This window comes from Pholcus phalangioides, unplaced genomic scaffold (assembly GCF_987345545.1).
Source record: "Pholcus phalangioides strain wild (caught in Gottingen) unplaced genomic scaffold, Ppha-v1.0 ptg000001l_1, whole genome shotgun sequence".
NCBI lineage: Eukaryota > Metazoa > Arthropoda > Arachnida > Araneae > Pholcidae > Pholcus > Pholcus phalangioides.
Window position 1 is genome coordinate 2,185,348 of NW_028301594.1, and position 16,241 is coordinate 2,201,588.

General features: G+C 35.2%; 1 protein-coding gene across 1 annotated transcript in view; it reads right to left on the reverse strand.

Annotated features, from left to right (window-relative positions):
* Positions 1 to 1,956: 1,956 nt before the first annotated feature.
* LOC149089664 (uncharacterized) overlaps positions 1,957 to 16,241 on the reverse strand; it is a 28,219-nt gene continuing 13,934 nt past the window's right edge. The window contains exons 12-19 of the mRNA XM_089234938.1: positions 14,773 to 14,857; positions 12,921 to 13,058; positions 11,426 to 11,571; positions 11,189 to 11,291; positions 8,721 to 8,759; positions 8,544 to 8,618; positions 3,353 to 3,403; positions 1,957 to 2,255 (exon numbers count right to left, since the gene is read on the reverse strand). Coding sequence (XP_089091064.1) covers positions 2,161 to 2,255; positions 3,353 to 3,403; positions 8,544 to 8,618; positions 8,721 to 8,759; positions 11,189 to 11,291; positions 11,426 to 11,571; positions 12,921 to 13,058; positions 14,773 to 14,857 — 732 coding nt within the window. The 3' untranslated portion in view covers positions 1,957 to 2,160. The remainder of the gene's footprint in view (positions 2,256 to 3,352; positions 3,404 to 8,543; positions 8,619 to 8,720; positions 8,760 to 11,188; positions 11,292 to 11,425; positions 11,572 to 12,920; positions 13,059 to 14,772; positions 14,858 to 16,241) is intronic.

Sequence of the window (16,241 nt, forward strand, 5' to 3'; positions counted from 1 at the left end):
TTGTGATTAATTTCAATTAAATATATATTAAATATTTTTCTTCAATGTTCAACCATGAATTGTATTGATATAAATTTAAATTAATTTTCCAGATGCTAGTTTTTCTTGTTTTTTTTACCGAAAGCTGTTCAATGATTCAAACATTCCATAAAATTCTTTGGAGAAGTAATTCATGATCTAAAAACCAAAAAAAAAAAACTTTCAAGCATTTTTCCTGTATAAATAATTACAATTTTTGTTAAAAATCCTTATGTGAGGGAGAAAACTGGGTGTATATGAGAAATATTTGTGAAATCAAAAGTGACCAAAAAAAAAAAACATCAGGAACAACTCAGATTCCTGTCAATTTTCTATAAATTGAAATTTGCATACCTGTGATATTAGATGAATCACGAGTTCTTTACCAGGGGAGTCCGTTCCTCACAGCTTGGATGAGAAAACACATCAATTTACATAAATTTTATACTAAATATTTTTCTTAACCCTTTCACACTACCACATTATGAAAAAAAAAATGAAGTAATTATTATGTAGATTTTTTAGTAGGTCATTTCAGTTCTAATTAAAGCCTAATTACAAAATTTTTGAAATATTATGCAGAAAACGAATTAACCCAGTACTTCTCTCAAAGTTTTGTTAGCACGATAAGCTTACAATAAAACAAAAGTACCAATTTATATCTGTTGAACGTATTTGAACAATAATAAATATGTAATCAATATAGGGTGGGAAAAAAGTCCGTAAAAACTTCATAAAAACCGGAAAAATAATCGAAATAACAAACGGTTTGCAGGGTTAGCATCGCAAAGTCAAATTAATTTTTTCGACAGGAAAAATAAAAAACATCCGATAGGTGGCACTGATGTGCACAAGTCAAAGAAAAGATACGCGAATAACGAACAGAATGCCTCCAAATCGTTTATTACAGCAGCATATGTTCCACGTGACCACCACCATAGGGGATAACACATTGCAGGCGAATCACAAATCCAGCAACGTTTTGTTTGCGTGAAAGAGATGCGCTTTCTACCGTCGCGTTTATGCAAGATGGAGCAACTAGTCACACTTCTACTTTGGTCAAGACATTCTTGATACAGACGTTCGGGGAGGACAAAATCATTAGCAGGCGTTGCAGGTTCCCATGACCTTCTCGGTCTCCAGATTTGACACCTTTGAAGAGGCAAGCATGTATTTTATCATCCCCGAGTAACATAGAATGAGCCATTGAAGCGTGAACTCTGCGCTCCCTCTGGTCCAGCACCCTTCGGGGCACCAGACCCTCCTGGCCCCCTTAGTTTCGACCCTGGTTCGTGGATCATAAAAACATTATAAAACCCTTGAGCTAAACAGCATCTCTCAAACTTTTGTCATCCGCTGCTCTCTTGCCGTGACAGCGTGTTTATCCGGGCTTTCTAGAAGAGTTTGAAAAAGAGATACTTCAAAGAACGGAATAGGCAATCATCAATGTCGACAGCTTATCGTGACACCCTTGAAAAGCTTAGCAACGGCTCCAAGAGCAATACCACGTTAGACTAGAGCTATCTCTAGTGTGGTTGTTGCTAAGAGCCGCAATGCACACTTTGAGAAACACTGAGCTAAAGGGTTTGCATACTAAATTAAACGAACCAGGCTCTGTCGCACCAGCGATATAAGCTCTGTACCCCGGAGGGCGCAGTCCTGCCGGTTTGCACACTGATTTTTAGTGATGGTCAGTATCCCCATTAAAAAAAACTGGTGGAAGATGGCAGCACTACACATAACAAGCATTACACAGAAACAAACTTCACATCAGGTTTCACTACACGTACACGCACATTCCCGCATATACCAATTCGTTAGAGGTTCCGCAAAGGAATATGGACGAGGTGCATGTCTGGGTTTAGTAGTAGTAGTATCCCCATTAAGATCGGTACACACAAATATGAACGATATTTGCTGGTAAATTCACCAAAATAATACTGTATAAAAAAAATGTTTATTAAATGTATCGCGAAGTATACAGTGTCACAATGAAAGCTACAACAATTAGCTCCAGTAAATACATGTATAAAAAAAATGAAAATTTTTGTGTCTTCACACACAAAGCGTGGTACAAATCAGTTCATTCTCACACTAACGTCCGCATCGTTTGAAACACTTCCAAGCACTAGAGTTCTTTTTTTACATGCACGTTTGTCGGAATATCAGTGCGATACATAAGAAAATGGACATTGCTAAGGCTGATGACAGGCTTGTCGCTCTGTTGCACGAAACACCTGCAAAAAAAGACAATAATAAGCTAGTTAGAAGTGATCGACTAAAGTGAATCTGGCTACAACGGTGTTCAATATAACGATGAATCCCTCTACAACGATATTTTTTTCGAGCCTTGTTTACAAATTTTTCTTGTCTAATTTTAAACAATCTAATGTACAGTATATAACGATAAACCCTCTCAACGATGTTTTTTTTTTTGGTATCGTTGTTTCGCGATTTCATTGTATAATCCAGCGTTTCTCAACCCTCCTGAACCCAAGGATAAGTAACACGTCCGAAACAATTCGACGGAACACCAACTAACAGCATGAGTGACATACCGTACCGCTACAGTTTATATTCAACGAAGCTCTCATTTGAATTTGTAACCATTAAAATTGTGAATGTGAATAATTTCCACAAATCGTATCATGATAATTACAGCTATGGATGCAAAAATATCCATCTTATATATTTGTGACATTCAACGTTCTGCGAACTAATTAGGCTACATTTCTGCTTAATGCGATTTTAACAGCCTTTTACTTTCCGACCAGTTTAGATTTTTCTCAGTTTTAGGCAATAGTCAGTGATTTTGTGTTTTATTGCAGTGATTATGATGACAATTTTCAATGCCGTGTATTTTGCTGTATTTAAGATTTCTTACATATTTCCTGTATCTGAGTAGTGGCAGTATATTGTTTTTGTCTCATTTTTCCTATATTTTTATCTAAGAATCAAATTATCACCATAGTCATGAGCATCGTTTTTTCCGTGAACTACATTTTTATTCACAGCGATTAAAAATACCTTTATTTTCCCACCCTTTAGCAATATCAGCAATAATTGGAAATTTTGTCGAAAATTGCATTTTTGGTGACAGTCGGTCTTGTCCCTTATTCAGGATCGACGAAATTGGCTGTGTTTTTCGATGAAATATGGTCATTATGAGTGTAAAGGTCTAATTCTTCCATTAAATTACCAAGTCTGCCTACGGACCATAGGTTGAGAAACGCTGATATAATCAAAGCATTGTTATTTGTGATGTTGAAAGTTCCGCGAACTAATTAGGCTTCCTACTTTGAAGCTATCAAGAGGGAAATGAAATGAATATTACCTTTATGAGTAAATTTGAATTCTATCTGCTTCGGATTCATGCATTTTACATCTGTAAAAACAAAAGTACATTAGTATTATGATGATAACATGGGAATATGTAAATGTTCATATATGCATTTATGGTTTTGCCGCCTGCGGACTATTCGAATTTTGCCGCCCTTCTCCCATTCTAGTCTAATTTTCTTGTAGTTCTTTCCTCGAATTCTCCACCCTGTGCTTTAACACTAGAACGGCCGGAGCAGTCATTTTGACGGTTTTTGATTTTGAAAACGCTATCGGCAGTATTTAACGTACACACTCCAACTTTTGATGACTTCATTATTTCTGTACTTATCTCTGTGCTCAAAAATTTGACGATATTGAAGGTTTTGTTCGAAAGATATCGACGGTTATACCTATAGAATGGCCAAGATGTAAATTGTATATGTTTTCTCCTTGCGCCGGGCATTGATGTATACTTTTGCTTTTTTTAGGTTTATTCCTTATCATTCCCTGATGGCACGCATAACACAATATATATTCACGAGTACTAATAAGAAAAAAATGAATACAATTAATGCTATTCGTTGCATCATGTTACTGGGCAATCTAAAAAAGCTATTGGCAGGGGGACAATATGTATCCACAATCAAAACCCTATATCTTATTCAGCTATAGCCTCTGTTATCAAAGTTGAGGAAACTTTTTTTTTTCCTGATCGTTCACCTCAAGCTCAGTTTTCGTTTTGGTTTAACATTTCATAACTCCTCATTTGCTTTGAAAGCTTCCTAGGAAACAGAAGTCCATTCACAGTGTGTAGAAATGACTTGGAAAAAGGATGTATTGGAAAAAATAGGCTAATTTTATCAGTGCTGAATGATATTTCGGACAATAAATCTGAGGCTAAGGAGAAATGCTGACAACAAAAATCATGATTTTTTGCTATATCTACGCAAAAGAGAAAGTAGTGATTCCGGAAGTGACTGGTCTGAATCAGATAATACTGACGAAAAAGAGACAAAAAGATGGTTTTTTTAGTTGTATATTCTTTATAAGTTAATTAGTAGTATGAAATTTTAGTAGTGCCCTAGTTTTCCCTCGATAGTGCAAATTTACAGGGGCATAATAGTATGTTATCCATATCGTGAATAGAAAAGACCGTGATATACATATAAAAATGTGTACATCATCAAAATGGAGCAATGTACGATGTAACGTGAAAGCAATGCCTATCTAACTTTTTTTTTTCATGGTAAATCTTGTCCACAGTTGCCCTCTAATTTTCCATATTTATAGTTGGATAGTCATTTTATGGGCACCCTGTATGCTTAATAAAACGCGAATTTTTCTTCAAAATTTACAAATTAACCTTGGGGATAATGCTTGTTATTTTTTATTGTAAAAATTTAGTGTGATTAAATATGTTGCACTAAAAAGAAGCAGCAGGTAAAATGACTGCCAGCGGCTTTTTAAGTATAATGTATAATCCGACCCTTCTAGTGTTAACTCACTTGGCCTCCTGCAAGTATACCCACGTTCCAAGTCACTCGTTTGGTCACTCCCATACTCACACACTCTATAAGCCACTCTTTTGGTCACTCCCATACTCACACACTCTATAAGCCACTCTTTTGGTCACTCCCATACTCACACACTCTATAAGCCACTCTTTTGGTCACTCCCATACTCACACACTCTATAAGCCACTCTTTTGGTCACTCCCATACTCACACACTCTATAAGCCACTCTTTTGGTCACTCCCATACTCACACACTCTATAAGCCACTCTTTTGGTCACTCCCATACTCACACACTCTATAAGCCACTCTTTTGGTCACTCCCATACTCACACACTCTATAAGCCACTCTTTTAGTCATTTACATGATTGCACACTGTTTTGGTCACCAACATGTCACATGCTTGCACACGCTCTAGGTCATCCTTTTGGTTGCCCACCGTCGGTGGTCGGCTGAAGTTGGTTTCCTGTGGTTTTTAGGGGTGACTGCGAGCCGATCTCCCCCTTTACAAAGTCTCGCCACAGAGAGCAACAGACCTACAAACAGTACAAATGTAATTAAATCATAACACATCACTTCACTTCTGAAATATAGATGGCGGCACTGAAAAATCAAAACACAACACTACATACGCACTCAGACTGTTAGGTACACACACAGTTACACTTCCGGCACAACTTACTAGGTAATAAATCGCTCATAGATGGTAATAGACTTGAGTTGTGCTCGGTTTGAAAGAAAGAAAGAAAGGTTGCCCACTGACATGGTTCCTTGCTGTGTCACTCTTGATCATTTACACCAGTGTTTCCCAAAGTGAGCAATATCCCCAGTAGCACAACGATATAGTACAATATTTGGACCATATCGTTATATATCGAAATGTCAGGGGAATATCAGATGTCATAACTATGATATAGAACGATCTCGTCTTATATAGTGCAAATTATTTATGATGTTAATTTATCAAGTCTTTAATTTTTCAGCCGAATATGTATTTGATTCCATGTGAATAATCTCTACTTTGAAGGACAGCAACTTGGGACAATAAATTATTTTAATATAGTTTGAAAAACACAGATCTATATCGTGCACCTGACAAAGATCTATATCAGATTCTCGATATAGACCTGATATAGATCTATCAAGAAATACATAGCTATATATCCTGAACATGACATACATCTATATCGTGAACCTGACAAAGATATATATATCAGATACACAATATGCTGATATATAACCATATTGTGTGCCTTTAAATAAAAATATTGCCTTCAAATAAAAATTTGGAGAAAATTTAAAGTCGAGCGTACAATTTTTTGTTTGAATTGAAATTAAAAACGTTTGAATGAATAATTTTTCATATGAAATTTTGATTTTAATCGGATTAATTATGTTGATATATCAAAATCATTTCGTCAGTTATAATTGAATCCTTACTGTGTATGTTTTGCATCATAGATGTTGGTATTTTAGGAGGAGAGAGAACTTATCGACCGTAACTTTAATTGCCACTTTATAATTGCACATATTTTTTAATTAAAAAAATTGCTCTTGTTTTTGTTGTATGTGTGTTTTTCTTAAAATTATTTATTTTTTTCCTTTGATGTTTTCATTTTTTACCATACTTTGAGAATTTTCACTTTTTTGTGTTGCATATTTTTTATTCTGTATTTTTTGTTTTATTAGCATATAAATTAATAATTTTAAATAAATAATATACTACACAATACATTAATTTGTTTCTTGTGTTTTTTGTATTGTATATAATTTTTCAATTATCTGCCTCAAAATGATAAATATGTCTCACACTTTCTATTTTATAATTTTTGTGCATACATAAAAATGAATAAATTTAATTGAAAATACAAAAAATGATTACTTGTAAATTAATGTTATAATAACAACCAGTAGCCTGTACTGTAGTGGTGGGTTGGTAAGATAGAGTTAGAGATGGGAAGAGTTCAGGGTACATGGGTTCAAACCCACCCACCTCCTGGTAATTACACTTTTTTATTTCTTCCGAAAGGGCGCTACCTATTGTCCAAAATTTGAAGTATTTGAATATATCACATTCACGTATAGATCTATTTATCTCCGACTATGCCTTTTTTAGCCAGAACGATATCGTGGCCCGATATAGATCTATATTGGAAACTGAAATTTTACGATACAGATCTATAACTTTATGCTACTTGGGATATTCCTTGGTGAGCGATGGAACGGTCCGGGGGGCGATAGAAGTTGCGAGTATAACATAGGATCCTATGGGTTCGCTTCAGTCGGGGGGCGATGAGAGAAAAAAAACTCTAAAGAAGGGGGCGATGGAACAAAAAGTTTGGGAGACTATGATTTACACGTTTACGCATGCTCTAGTTCAGGGGTGGCCAACTTCTTTCTGTTCGTGGGCCAACATAATGCTCAGCTATAGCGTCACGGGCCGCATCAGTGGTGCAACTTCTGTGTACAAGCCGCTCTATAATTAATTGAATTAATTAGTTAGTTATTAAATTAATTTCGTCACTAGAAATGAGAAGCTTGTAAGCAGTTTGTTAATCAAGAAATCTGCTGTTGGAACTGATAGTTCAAAATAGTGATCACAAATTAAATTTTTTCACGGTACTTTTACCTTGTCGCGGGCCGCACAAAATCACTTCACGGGCCATCTGTTGGCCACCCCTGCTCTAGGTCATTCTTTTGGTCATCACATGCTTGCACGCACTTTACATCACACTGTTTTGGTCTTTCACAAGCTTGCACACGCTCTAGATCAGTTTTCTAAACCTCTTGTTCCATCGTCCCCTTCATCAGAATTTTTTTTCTCTCATCGCCCCATAGGCGGAGATAGACTTGGAAATCTGGGGGGGGGGGGCACGGTCATGACCCCCACGCCTCCTCGTATCTCCGCCCATTCATCGCCCCCCCCCCCAACTCAAGTGAGCCCATAGGATCCTATGTTAAATCTAGCTTCTATCACCCTCCCCAGACCATTCCATCCATCGGCCACCAGGGGGCGATATTGCTCACTTTGGGAAACACAGCTCTAGATCAGTGCTCCCTAATCACCGGGTCCTGACTAGTGCCGTCTTAATGCATGGGCCTACCCGGGCACGGCCCGGGGGCCTCAAGAGAAGAGCGACCTCAGAAAAATGAGTAACTGAATTTTTCGAGAATTTGCGATTTAGGGCCTCAGAAAAGCTGGTGTTAGCTGGTGAGCGATTCACTGTTTCATTTTCTCTCATTTATTTCTCATTGATCGTTGTGCATGACCCGCCCTTCCACTCACAAAAAAGGATTGAAATGGGCCGTAGGCTTCCCAAGGTTGAGAACCACCGCTCTAGTGTTCATTCACATGCTTGTACATGCTCTAGGTTACTCACTGACCTAGTCTCCTCGCTCTGCAGGTCATTCTTTTGGTCATTCACACGCTTGCTCACGCTCTAAGTTACTCTTTTGCTTACTCACGTGCTTGCGAACTCTTTGGGTCACTTTTTTGATCACTAGACCTAACCTCTAGTTGTCTGGGCAGAGGCGGATTTATTGAGGGCTGTACAAACTTTGCCGCACTTCTGTCATTCTACTAATTTCTTGACCAATCATTCCTCAAATTTGCCGCCCGGGGCTATAGCTCACTATGCTTCCCTGTAAATACGGCACTGTTCAAATAGTGTTATTTTTAGAATCATCTTACCTTCACAAGGCTTCTCTGGCTCCTTCACTCCTTCAAGGTAGAAGTAAAAAGGGTCGCACGTTTGCAGGTCTTTTTCTAAAAGTGAATGAAAAAATAATAATTACATACTTCCATCCCTTTCGTGGAATTAATGAAAGCGCAGTTTTTCAATATTGCGATAGTAGGTCTGACACTTACTGTGGCATGGATTTCTAACTTCCCGCTCGAAGGTTTTTCCTTGTGGGAGAGAATAAAAAATGTAAAATTAATTGCGGGCTTATTATAACAAGTACTTGTACAGTGAAACCTCTTTTCAACGATACTCGATACAATAATAAATCCTTCCACAAAGATATTTTTTCCAATCTTGTTTGGAACTGCCTATAGTCTAATGTTAAACACCTCTCGATACAACGATATATCCTTCTATAACGATATTTTTTTTATACTGTATTTCGTTCAAAATCGTCTTAAATTTAATTTTAACTTCGTCACTTGTTTTCATTCTTCCAAGAGCGTCTAAATAACATCGGTGTTTTGCACCACGTGATCACAGAAAAATGTTGAAAAAGCTGTTGGCGTTGCCACTTTCATTGTAAGGCACATAAGTGCAATACGGTAAACTTCTTTACAGGGGCAATGCATCTGAATGAATTTCATCGATTAATTAGTTTTTTGCGGCGAATGAATACTTCAAAGCGCGTTTTCTGATGGTGCTAACAACGCAGATTACAGAAAAGATCTTGGCTATATTATAAGGGTTGTTTCATGCCTTTGAAGTTGCATTTGCCGCTTTGGCTCAGTGGGCGTGGTCTCGGAGGCACTGCGTGACGTCACTGCCCAAGTACTTTCTTAGCAGACGACAGCAGCACACGAAAAATTCTCTTTTTTTTACATTCAAGTTGCTTATTTACTGTTTTAAGAGAAGGATCTCTCGTTCATGATGTTGTCAAAGGTATGCGCGTGTGGTATTTTTATAATCTTTTCCATAATCTATTAGCTAAAAATAGATTAAATACAAGATATAGTTGGTAAGTAATGATATTTTTTAACATTACCATTGAAAATAACAACTTCAAACATTTTATATTAGGTTTTTTTTTCACATTTGTTTCCAATGTTTTAGATTGTAGTTGTATTGGTAATAACGAAGTTCAAGGCTTAGAAAAAGCTACAGCTAATTCAAGTGAAAAAACTAAAATATAATCAAAAATTATATATATATGTATTATAAAGTTCAAAAGATAATTGAAATTATGTCTCGAGTTGTCTTTTGATCAACCTAATTTGAATAAATAACGTATGTGATATAACTGAAAATATTCTCAGTGGAAGTTACTTCATATAAATAAATACCAAAATTTCTCTCTTTTAATAGTTTAAAATGTTGAAAAAAAGCAAACCAATAAATATACATATACTAACAAAAATGATTGAAAAGATAATTTTGGAAATAATTCAGTGGAATATTCAGTACAGCGATTGCAAACTGTCGTAATTGACAGTGTAGCAAAGCCGGCTCATTCGGTTCTGTTTGAGCAATGAAGTCACGTATGACGTCAGATGGTACCGACTCCGGCGAGTCATAAAACAGTCCTTATTATATAGCCCTGGAAACGATGCCAACAACAGCATTAATTTGGTAGCACGTGATGACAATGTTGACTCTCGATATAACGATAATTCCTCTACAACGATATTTTTTATTGCCTCACAGAACGTTGTTATACATCGAGGTTTCACTGTATATCATTTCTTAAAATAAACTTATTACAGTTAAAATCCATTATAACGAGTACGGCTTATAACGAGAATTTCGCTATGATGAGTCATTTGCTAATGATTGCGGGATAACTAATGTTACAGATACAAAAAACGTTGGTTATAGCAAGTTGAAAAGTAGGAAGCGTTCGCTATGACGTCAAAAAAATTCTAAAAAAATGCTAGTGTTTTTCCCTTTAAGAATTGAACATGATGACGCTTCACATGGCACATGGCACATGGCTGCCCGTAAAAATGACAAAGAATGGATACAGAAAAGTCAGATTATTTTAACTTCCCTTTCTTCCTATTTTTGGGGTTCCTCGGTATACAAATGGGTTATGTGATGATTTTATTCGACTTTTGTATCTTCTAGTGACCGAGACTAAGGGACCAGAACTTGAGCCGCTTCCGAATGACTAAAAAAATTGTGCTAAAAAGAACTTTACGATTATCGAGAAAATGTTGACGAGTTCTCACACACACACACACACACACACACACACACACACACACACACACACACACACACACACAGGCATTTCAGAAGTCTATGCCTAGGTCGCTCCCGGTGCCCTCGCAATCAAATCCGACCCTGATTTCCATTTTCTCTTACGAGATTCAAGTTCGCTTTTGTTTTTCACTCTGTAAAGTCACTATAGAGGCGCCAGTGAAATGTCTGGCCTTTGAACTTTGAAGGACCAGGCACACCCCACTTCACATCTCTCAGTGAGATATCTAAGTGTTCCCGAAGGGTGGATGTGTCCGGAGATTTTATTAAATAAAAAATGTCTGGCCTGGGAGTCCACCAAAGATGTCTAAGGGCCCTGCTACAGAATATGGGGCAATGCACGTACGTATATTATTTTGAACTATATTCTTTAATGGGTGTTTTTTTTTCTCACCTGGATTGACTTCACCGCATAACTGCTCTCTGGGTTTTCCGCTGAAAATATCTCCATAATATCTAGAATAGCACACCTTATATGCTCCAAAATTTGATGTGAACTAAAAAAAAGGGGTAAACTTTATTTTACTATTAAGTCACAGCTATTTATTAATAAAGGTTGATATTATCCATAAAAAAAAAGACACTTCATACTGATAACCATATTCCATGGATTTCATTGTTGGATACTCACGGTCAGTGAAATGGTGTAACTCTTGAGAAAGTATTTTGGATACATCGCCCAGTATTGAATACCATATGAAGAGATGTAACCAGAATAAAATCCTTCTCTTGATCCGTCTTGCTGATCACAGATCGAGTATATGAACTGAGCAGGAACTATTAAAAAATTCATTTAAAAAAAAAAATTAGACTTTTTCATAGAACTTGAGGATTGTTAATGTTTCTAATCATTAATTTTGAAGAACACTTTGCTGATTTTTCTTGTTTTTACATCTGTATGTCCGAATTTTTTGCTTCATGACAAAAAAAGTGTTAGCATTTCCGAAATGAATAAAAATGCTACGGTTGATTTTGAAATTAAAACAAAATATAGGAAATGGTAATCAAAATAATACTATTTAATTGGTTTGATTTGAAAAAAAAAAAGAGGGGATAAGCATAAGTATTGATTGATACTAAAAAACAGTGCTCTAGGACTCCTGCTGTCACCCGTTAAATAAGAACAAAACTATATTTGCTGGAAATTTTCCAAGTAAAATTGACCGTTTGTTTTATACCGATGTGCAGCTTGAGAACAAATAATAAATGGTATAATACCCTATATTGTTTGTTTTCATCCTCCATACCGATGTCTTATGCGCCATAATTATATTGTCTGTAAACATAATAGCCGGTATTATGGTGCATAAAATTTACTCAAATATATAACATGAAAAATAAAAAATATGTGGTATGATACCATGTATTATTTATTTACATACTGCACACCAGTATAAAATTAAGGCTAATAATAATATATAATAACCTTTAAAATTATTAACCTATATGTACTCTTCACGGAAGTAGACAACAACAACCCTTTCATATCTAATACACAAAAACCTTTTCTCTGATTTTCGCCATTTTTAATTTTAGACTAGGGTTTACCAGATTCGAAAACTGCGAAAGGAGGACGCTACTATGCACACCCTTGTTGACGTCATTTTTCACAATTTCCACAACAGATTTTGCCACTACATCGCCACCACAATAATTTTTCCGAACTAAAACATAACCACAAAAATAAAATAAAAATAATGATCCGTCTCCCTTCGTTTATAATGAATCGTTCACACAGTCTGATCAATTTTATTACTTTGACTGGAACAAGAAAAATAATTCCTGAAACCTGAAAAGGAGGAAGAAAGGGCAATTTTTCTAAAATGTAGGACACTTGAAGTGACATCAAAACATAGGACATCTGCTAACCGAATTTCAAACACTGTGTTCTAAGTGCTGCTACGGAATGCTTCTAACTGCTACGGAAGTGCTGCCATCTATTCGGTGGATGTTGACAAAAAACTTGTTACTTATTCTCGAAAGTTTTTCTTTATTTTTATGTACCACAGATTATATCATGTGCAAAAGTTTTGAAAACATAAATTTTTGAAATCATGTCATTCATTTGCGCGGACATTGTATTTTTGTCTGAAAAATAATTATTTAATTTTAAAAGCAACTTGTACCTTTCTCGACTCGATCCTTCAGTTTTTCGACGAGAGACGGCGTGCTTCCTTCGACGTAAGTGAAAACGTCATTTATTTGATCCCGGACAAATTGCTTGAGAGTAATCGAATCCGTTCCGATAGCGAACAAGCTCGCCTCTGTTTCATAGAGGAAAAAAAAAACAAGTGAAATCATGTTATATACATACAAATATTTATCATTAGGGCAGTGGTTTTTACACTGTGTGCGCCACACCAAACTTTGTCAAGGGCGTCCCGTATAATCGAAGATAATGTTCTGTGCCAACACTATACAGGCAAAAGTCTATGACCATTTTGGAGTTTAGACTTTTTTTTTTCCCGAGAAAAATACCAAAGGAATTATGTACTCTGAAATTTTAGTCATATATACCCTATGTTAGTACTCACCATTTCCAGTCAAAATTCAGTCACGAGTACATTAAGGGGACCGTAAACCAATTAAATATGAAAAAAAAAATGGTTTTGATCAACCCTGTATCAGAAAAAACAGCAAATCACTTGTAACTTTTAACAAAATATTGTACTGATTTTTGTGCAATACTTCTGTGCCTGTTCGTGAGAATAGCACGAAAATATAAATGTTTCTATGAAAATTCCAATTTCCATCGCAGGTTTTTAGCGTATAACACATGCGGAGTTTTCAACCAATTTTTACGAAATTCACAGAAAAAAGTGCGCTATACATGAGACACACTTTACAGAAATTTAACATGCGACAAGTCAATATTCAATGAGGTATAAATATTTTTAGTAAATTATTTTTAATTGCGCATCAGCAGAAAATATGCTTTATTTTTCCATGACTTGATTGCCAGATATACATACATAGTGCAACTTATATGAAAATTTCAGATGAATGTCCTGAAAATTCAGAAAGATATCGGTAGTACAGTGAGCTGTAGTTTCGAAGAAGGTAAACCGAATGATAAGGGGTTTTCCACAAATTGGCATACGATTATTTTATGTTATTCCATTATGACTTCATTTTGCTTATTTTGATATCATACACGCGAATTATGCTGAAACACCTCTCTTATGTAGCATCAGACAGGCGTCTTCGCTCATTTTGTAATTCTATGGGCTTATTCTAGAAATAATGAGTATAATTTTGCAATCCACGAGTTTAATCAATGTTTCCGCAACAAAATCTGAAATGAATTGATCAAAAATTCAGTCTGACGATTTTTTCGGCTGTTTTTTAAATTCGGAATTGAAACGTATGTATCAAAGTAGGGAAAAAGAAAAAAATCGTCAATTAACCAATTTTAAGTTATTTAAAGTCAACGCGTTCCATCGTTTCGTTGAAAACGGACGTTATATCAAAATAAAACAGGTAGGATGGTCTAGATACGAAAAAAATTTAGGAGCGATCTTACCAGTCGCTGTAATGGAACGGTAACTATATGCGTGGTCGTTATAACGGTGCAATGCAATGTGCAATAATGCAATGTGTAAAACAACAAACGCTTTCCTCTTTTATCCCTTGTTAGGATCTGTTTTTCCCAAAAAACGCTTGTTACTAAAACCATAAAACTGGTTCCTATTTTCTATGGGCTATTCATATCTTAGACCGGCGTTACACTGTAAAAGTTTTGTAAAAGCTCTTAGTTGCAAACTTGGAAAATGCAACCGATAAGCTTATCGGTTACATTCGAGCAAATGCAACTGATTAGATCATTTTTATTAATTTTTATAAAACTTTCATAATGTAATCCCTGTTTTATTGCAAATTGGGACTAATTAATTTTAACTCTTTAATGTTGCTCCCTTGAATGTTGAATATAAACAATACCTGAAAGATCGCAGCACTATTGTATAGAATATAACGAACCTCTGTAATTGTACTGCAACTCATAAATTGCTTGTCTCATTTGATGGTCCTGTCTAAAGGTTTGGAAAGTGAAATACAAAATAACCTGGAAAAAAAAATACATACATATATTTAAAGCATTTTTCTTCAAAAGAATTCAATATAATCATCTTCGCTAAATCGGATTACTGATTAAAATTAACTGCACAAATAATATCCGCTGGTTTCTTCGCAAAATTTCTCCCATAGAGACAATGTTCCTGTTTCCCGTTTGATAGAATAATTACAACAACGTTTCCCCGCTTTAATACAATATTAAAACTCGCACGACAACTGTGTAAATATGTATACTGCGTATTAACCGCTATGTACATGATATTTTTAATAGATAAAAACTATTATGCCAAATGACTGGTACTGGTCTCAGTGTCTAAGCCAGGGCTTTTCAACGCAGGGCCACGGGACACATTTAGCCCTCGGAACTTTCTGTCGTGGTCCGCCGATCATTTTCAGAAAATGGTTGAAAAAATTCAAAAAAAGATTAATTCTAGAATTAATGAAAGTGATAATTCCGGAATAACTTGAAGAAAACTCAGAATTAGTGAATGAAATAACTTTTGAAACAAATAATTTCAAAATCAGTGAGAAAAATAACCTATAAATCAATGAGAGAAATAATTTCGTAATTTCTGTGATAGAAGTTATTTCACAGTCAATAAAAGAATAATTGCATAATTATTGAAAAAAAATTATTTCGAGATACAATGAGAAGCAAAACAATTTCAGAATCAACGAAATAAATAATTAAAGAATCATTTAAATTGATTTCATATTAAAATTACTCTCAGAGTAAATTAATATAATCTGTAATTAATCAAAAACTTTTTCAGAATTAGAGAAAAAATTATCTCGGAATCAATAAAAATTGATAATCAATAAAAAAAAAATAACTTCAGAATAAATAAAAGTCTTCAGTTATTTTTGTCCCTGTTTAACTCGGGGATAGCTCTAATGAGATGTCATTAAATTACATGAGTTGGTAGCCCGTGGGCTTCGTGAGAAGTTTCAATTTGAACCACCGTGTCTGAAAAGTTGAACACCCCTGGTCTAAACTGTCTTCAATATTATTGTATGCTAATTTTTGTTTACTGTTAAGTCCACAAAGAAACTTTGCTTTAGCAATAAAATGAGAAATCTTAAAAAATCTGCGCAAATGCCATATGACTTTATACAATGTCGAGAAAAAATTAAGCGCGAAAAGAAAGGATTTGAATTTGTGCAAAAAATTGAAGGTTTCTGATGCAATTTAAGAAAAAAAAACAACTCGAACTGAAATTGCCGAAAAATTTGGAATTTCTGACAACATTAAAAAAAAATTGATTTCATAATTCGAATAATTTGTATTTGTATAGTGATCGCGTTGTAATTTAATATAATTTGTATTTAGATGTTTGATTTATTACTGAAGCTTTATGATATTGATCTTTCAC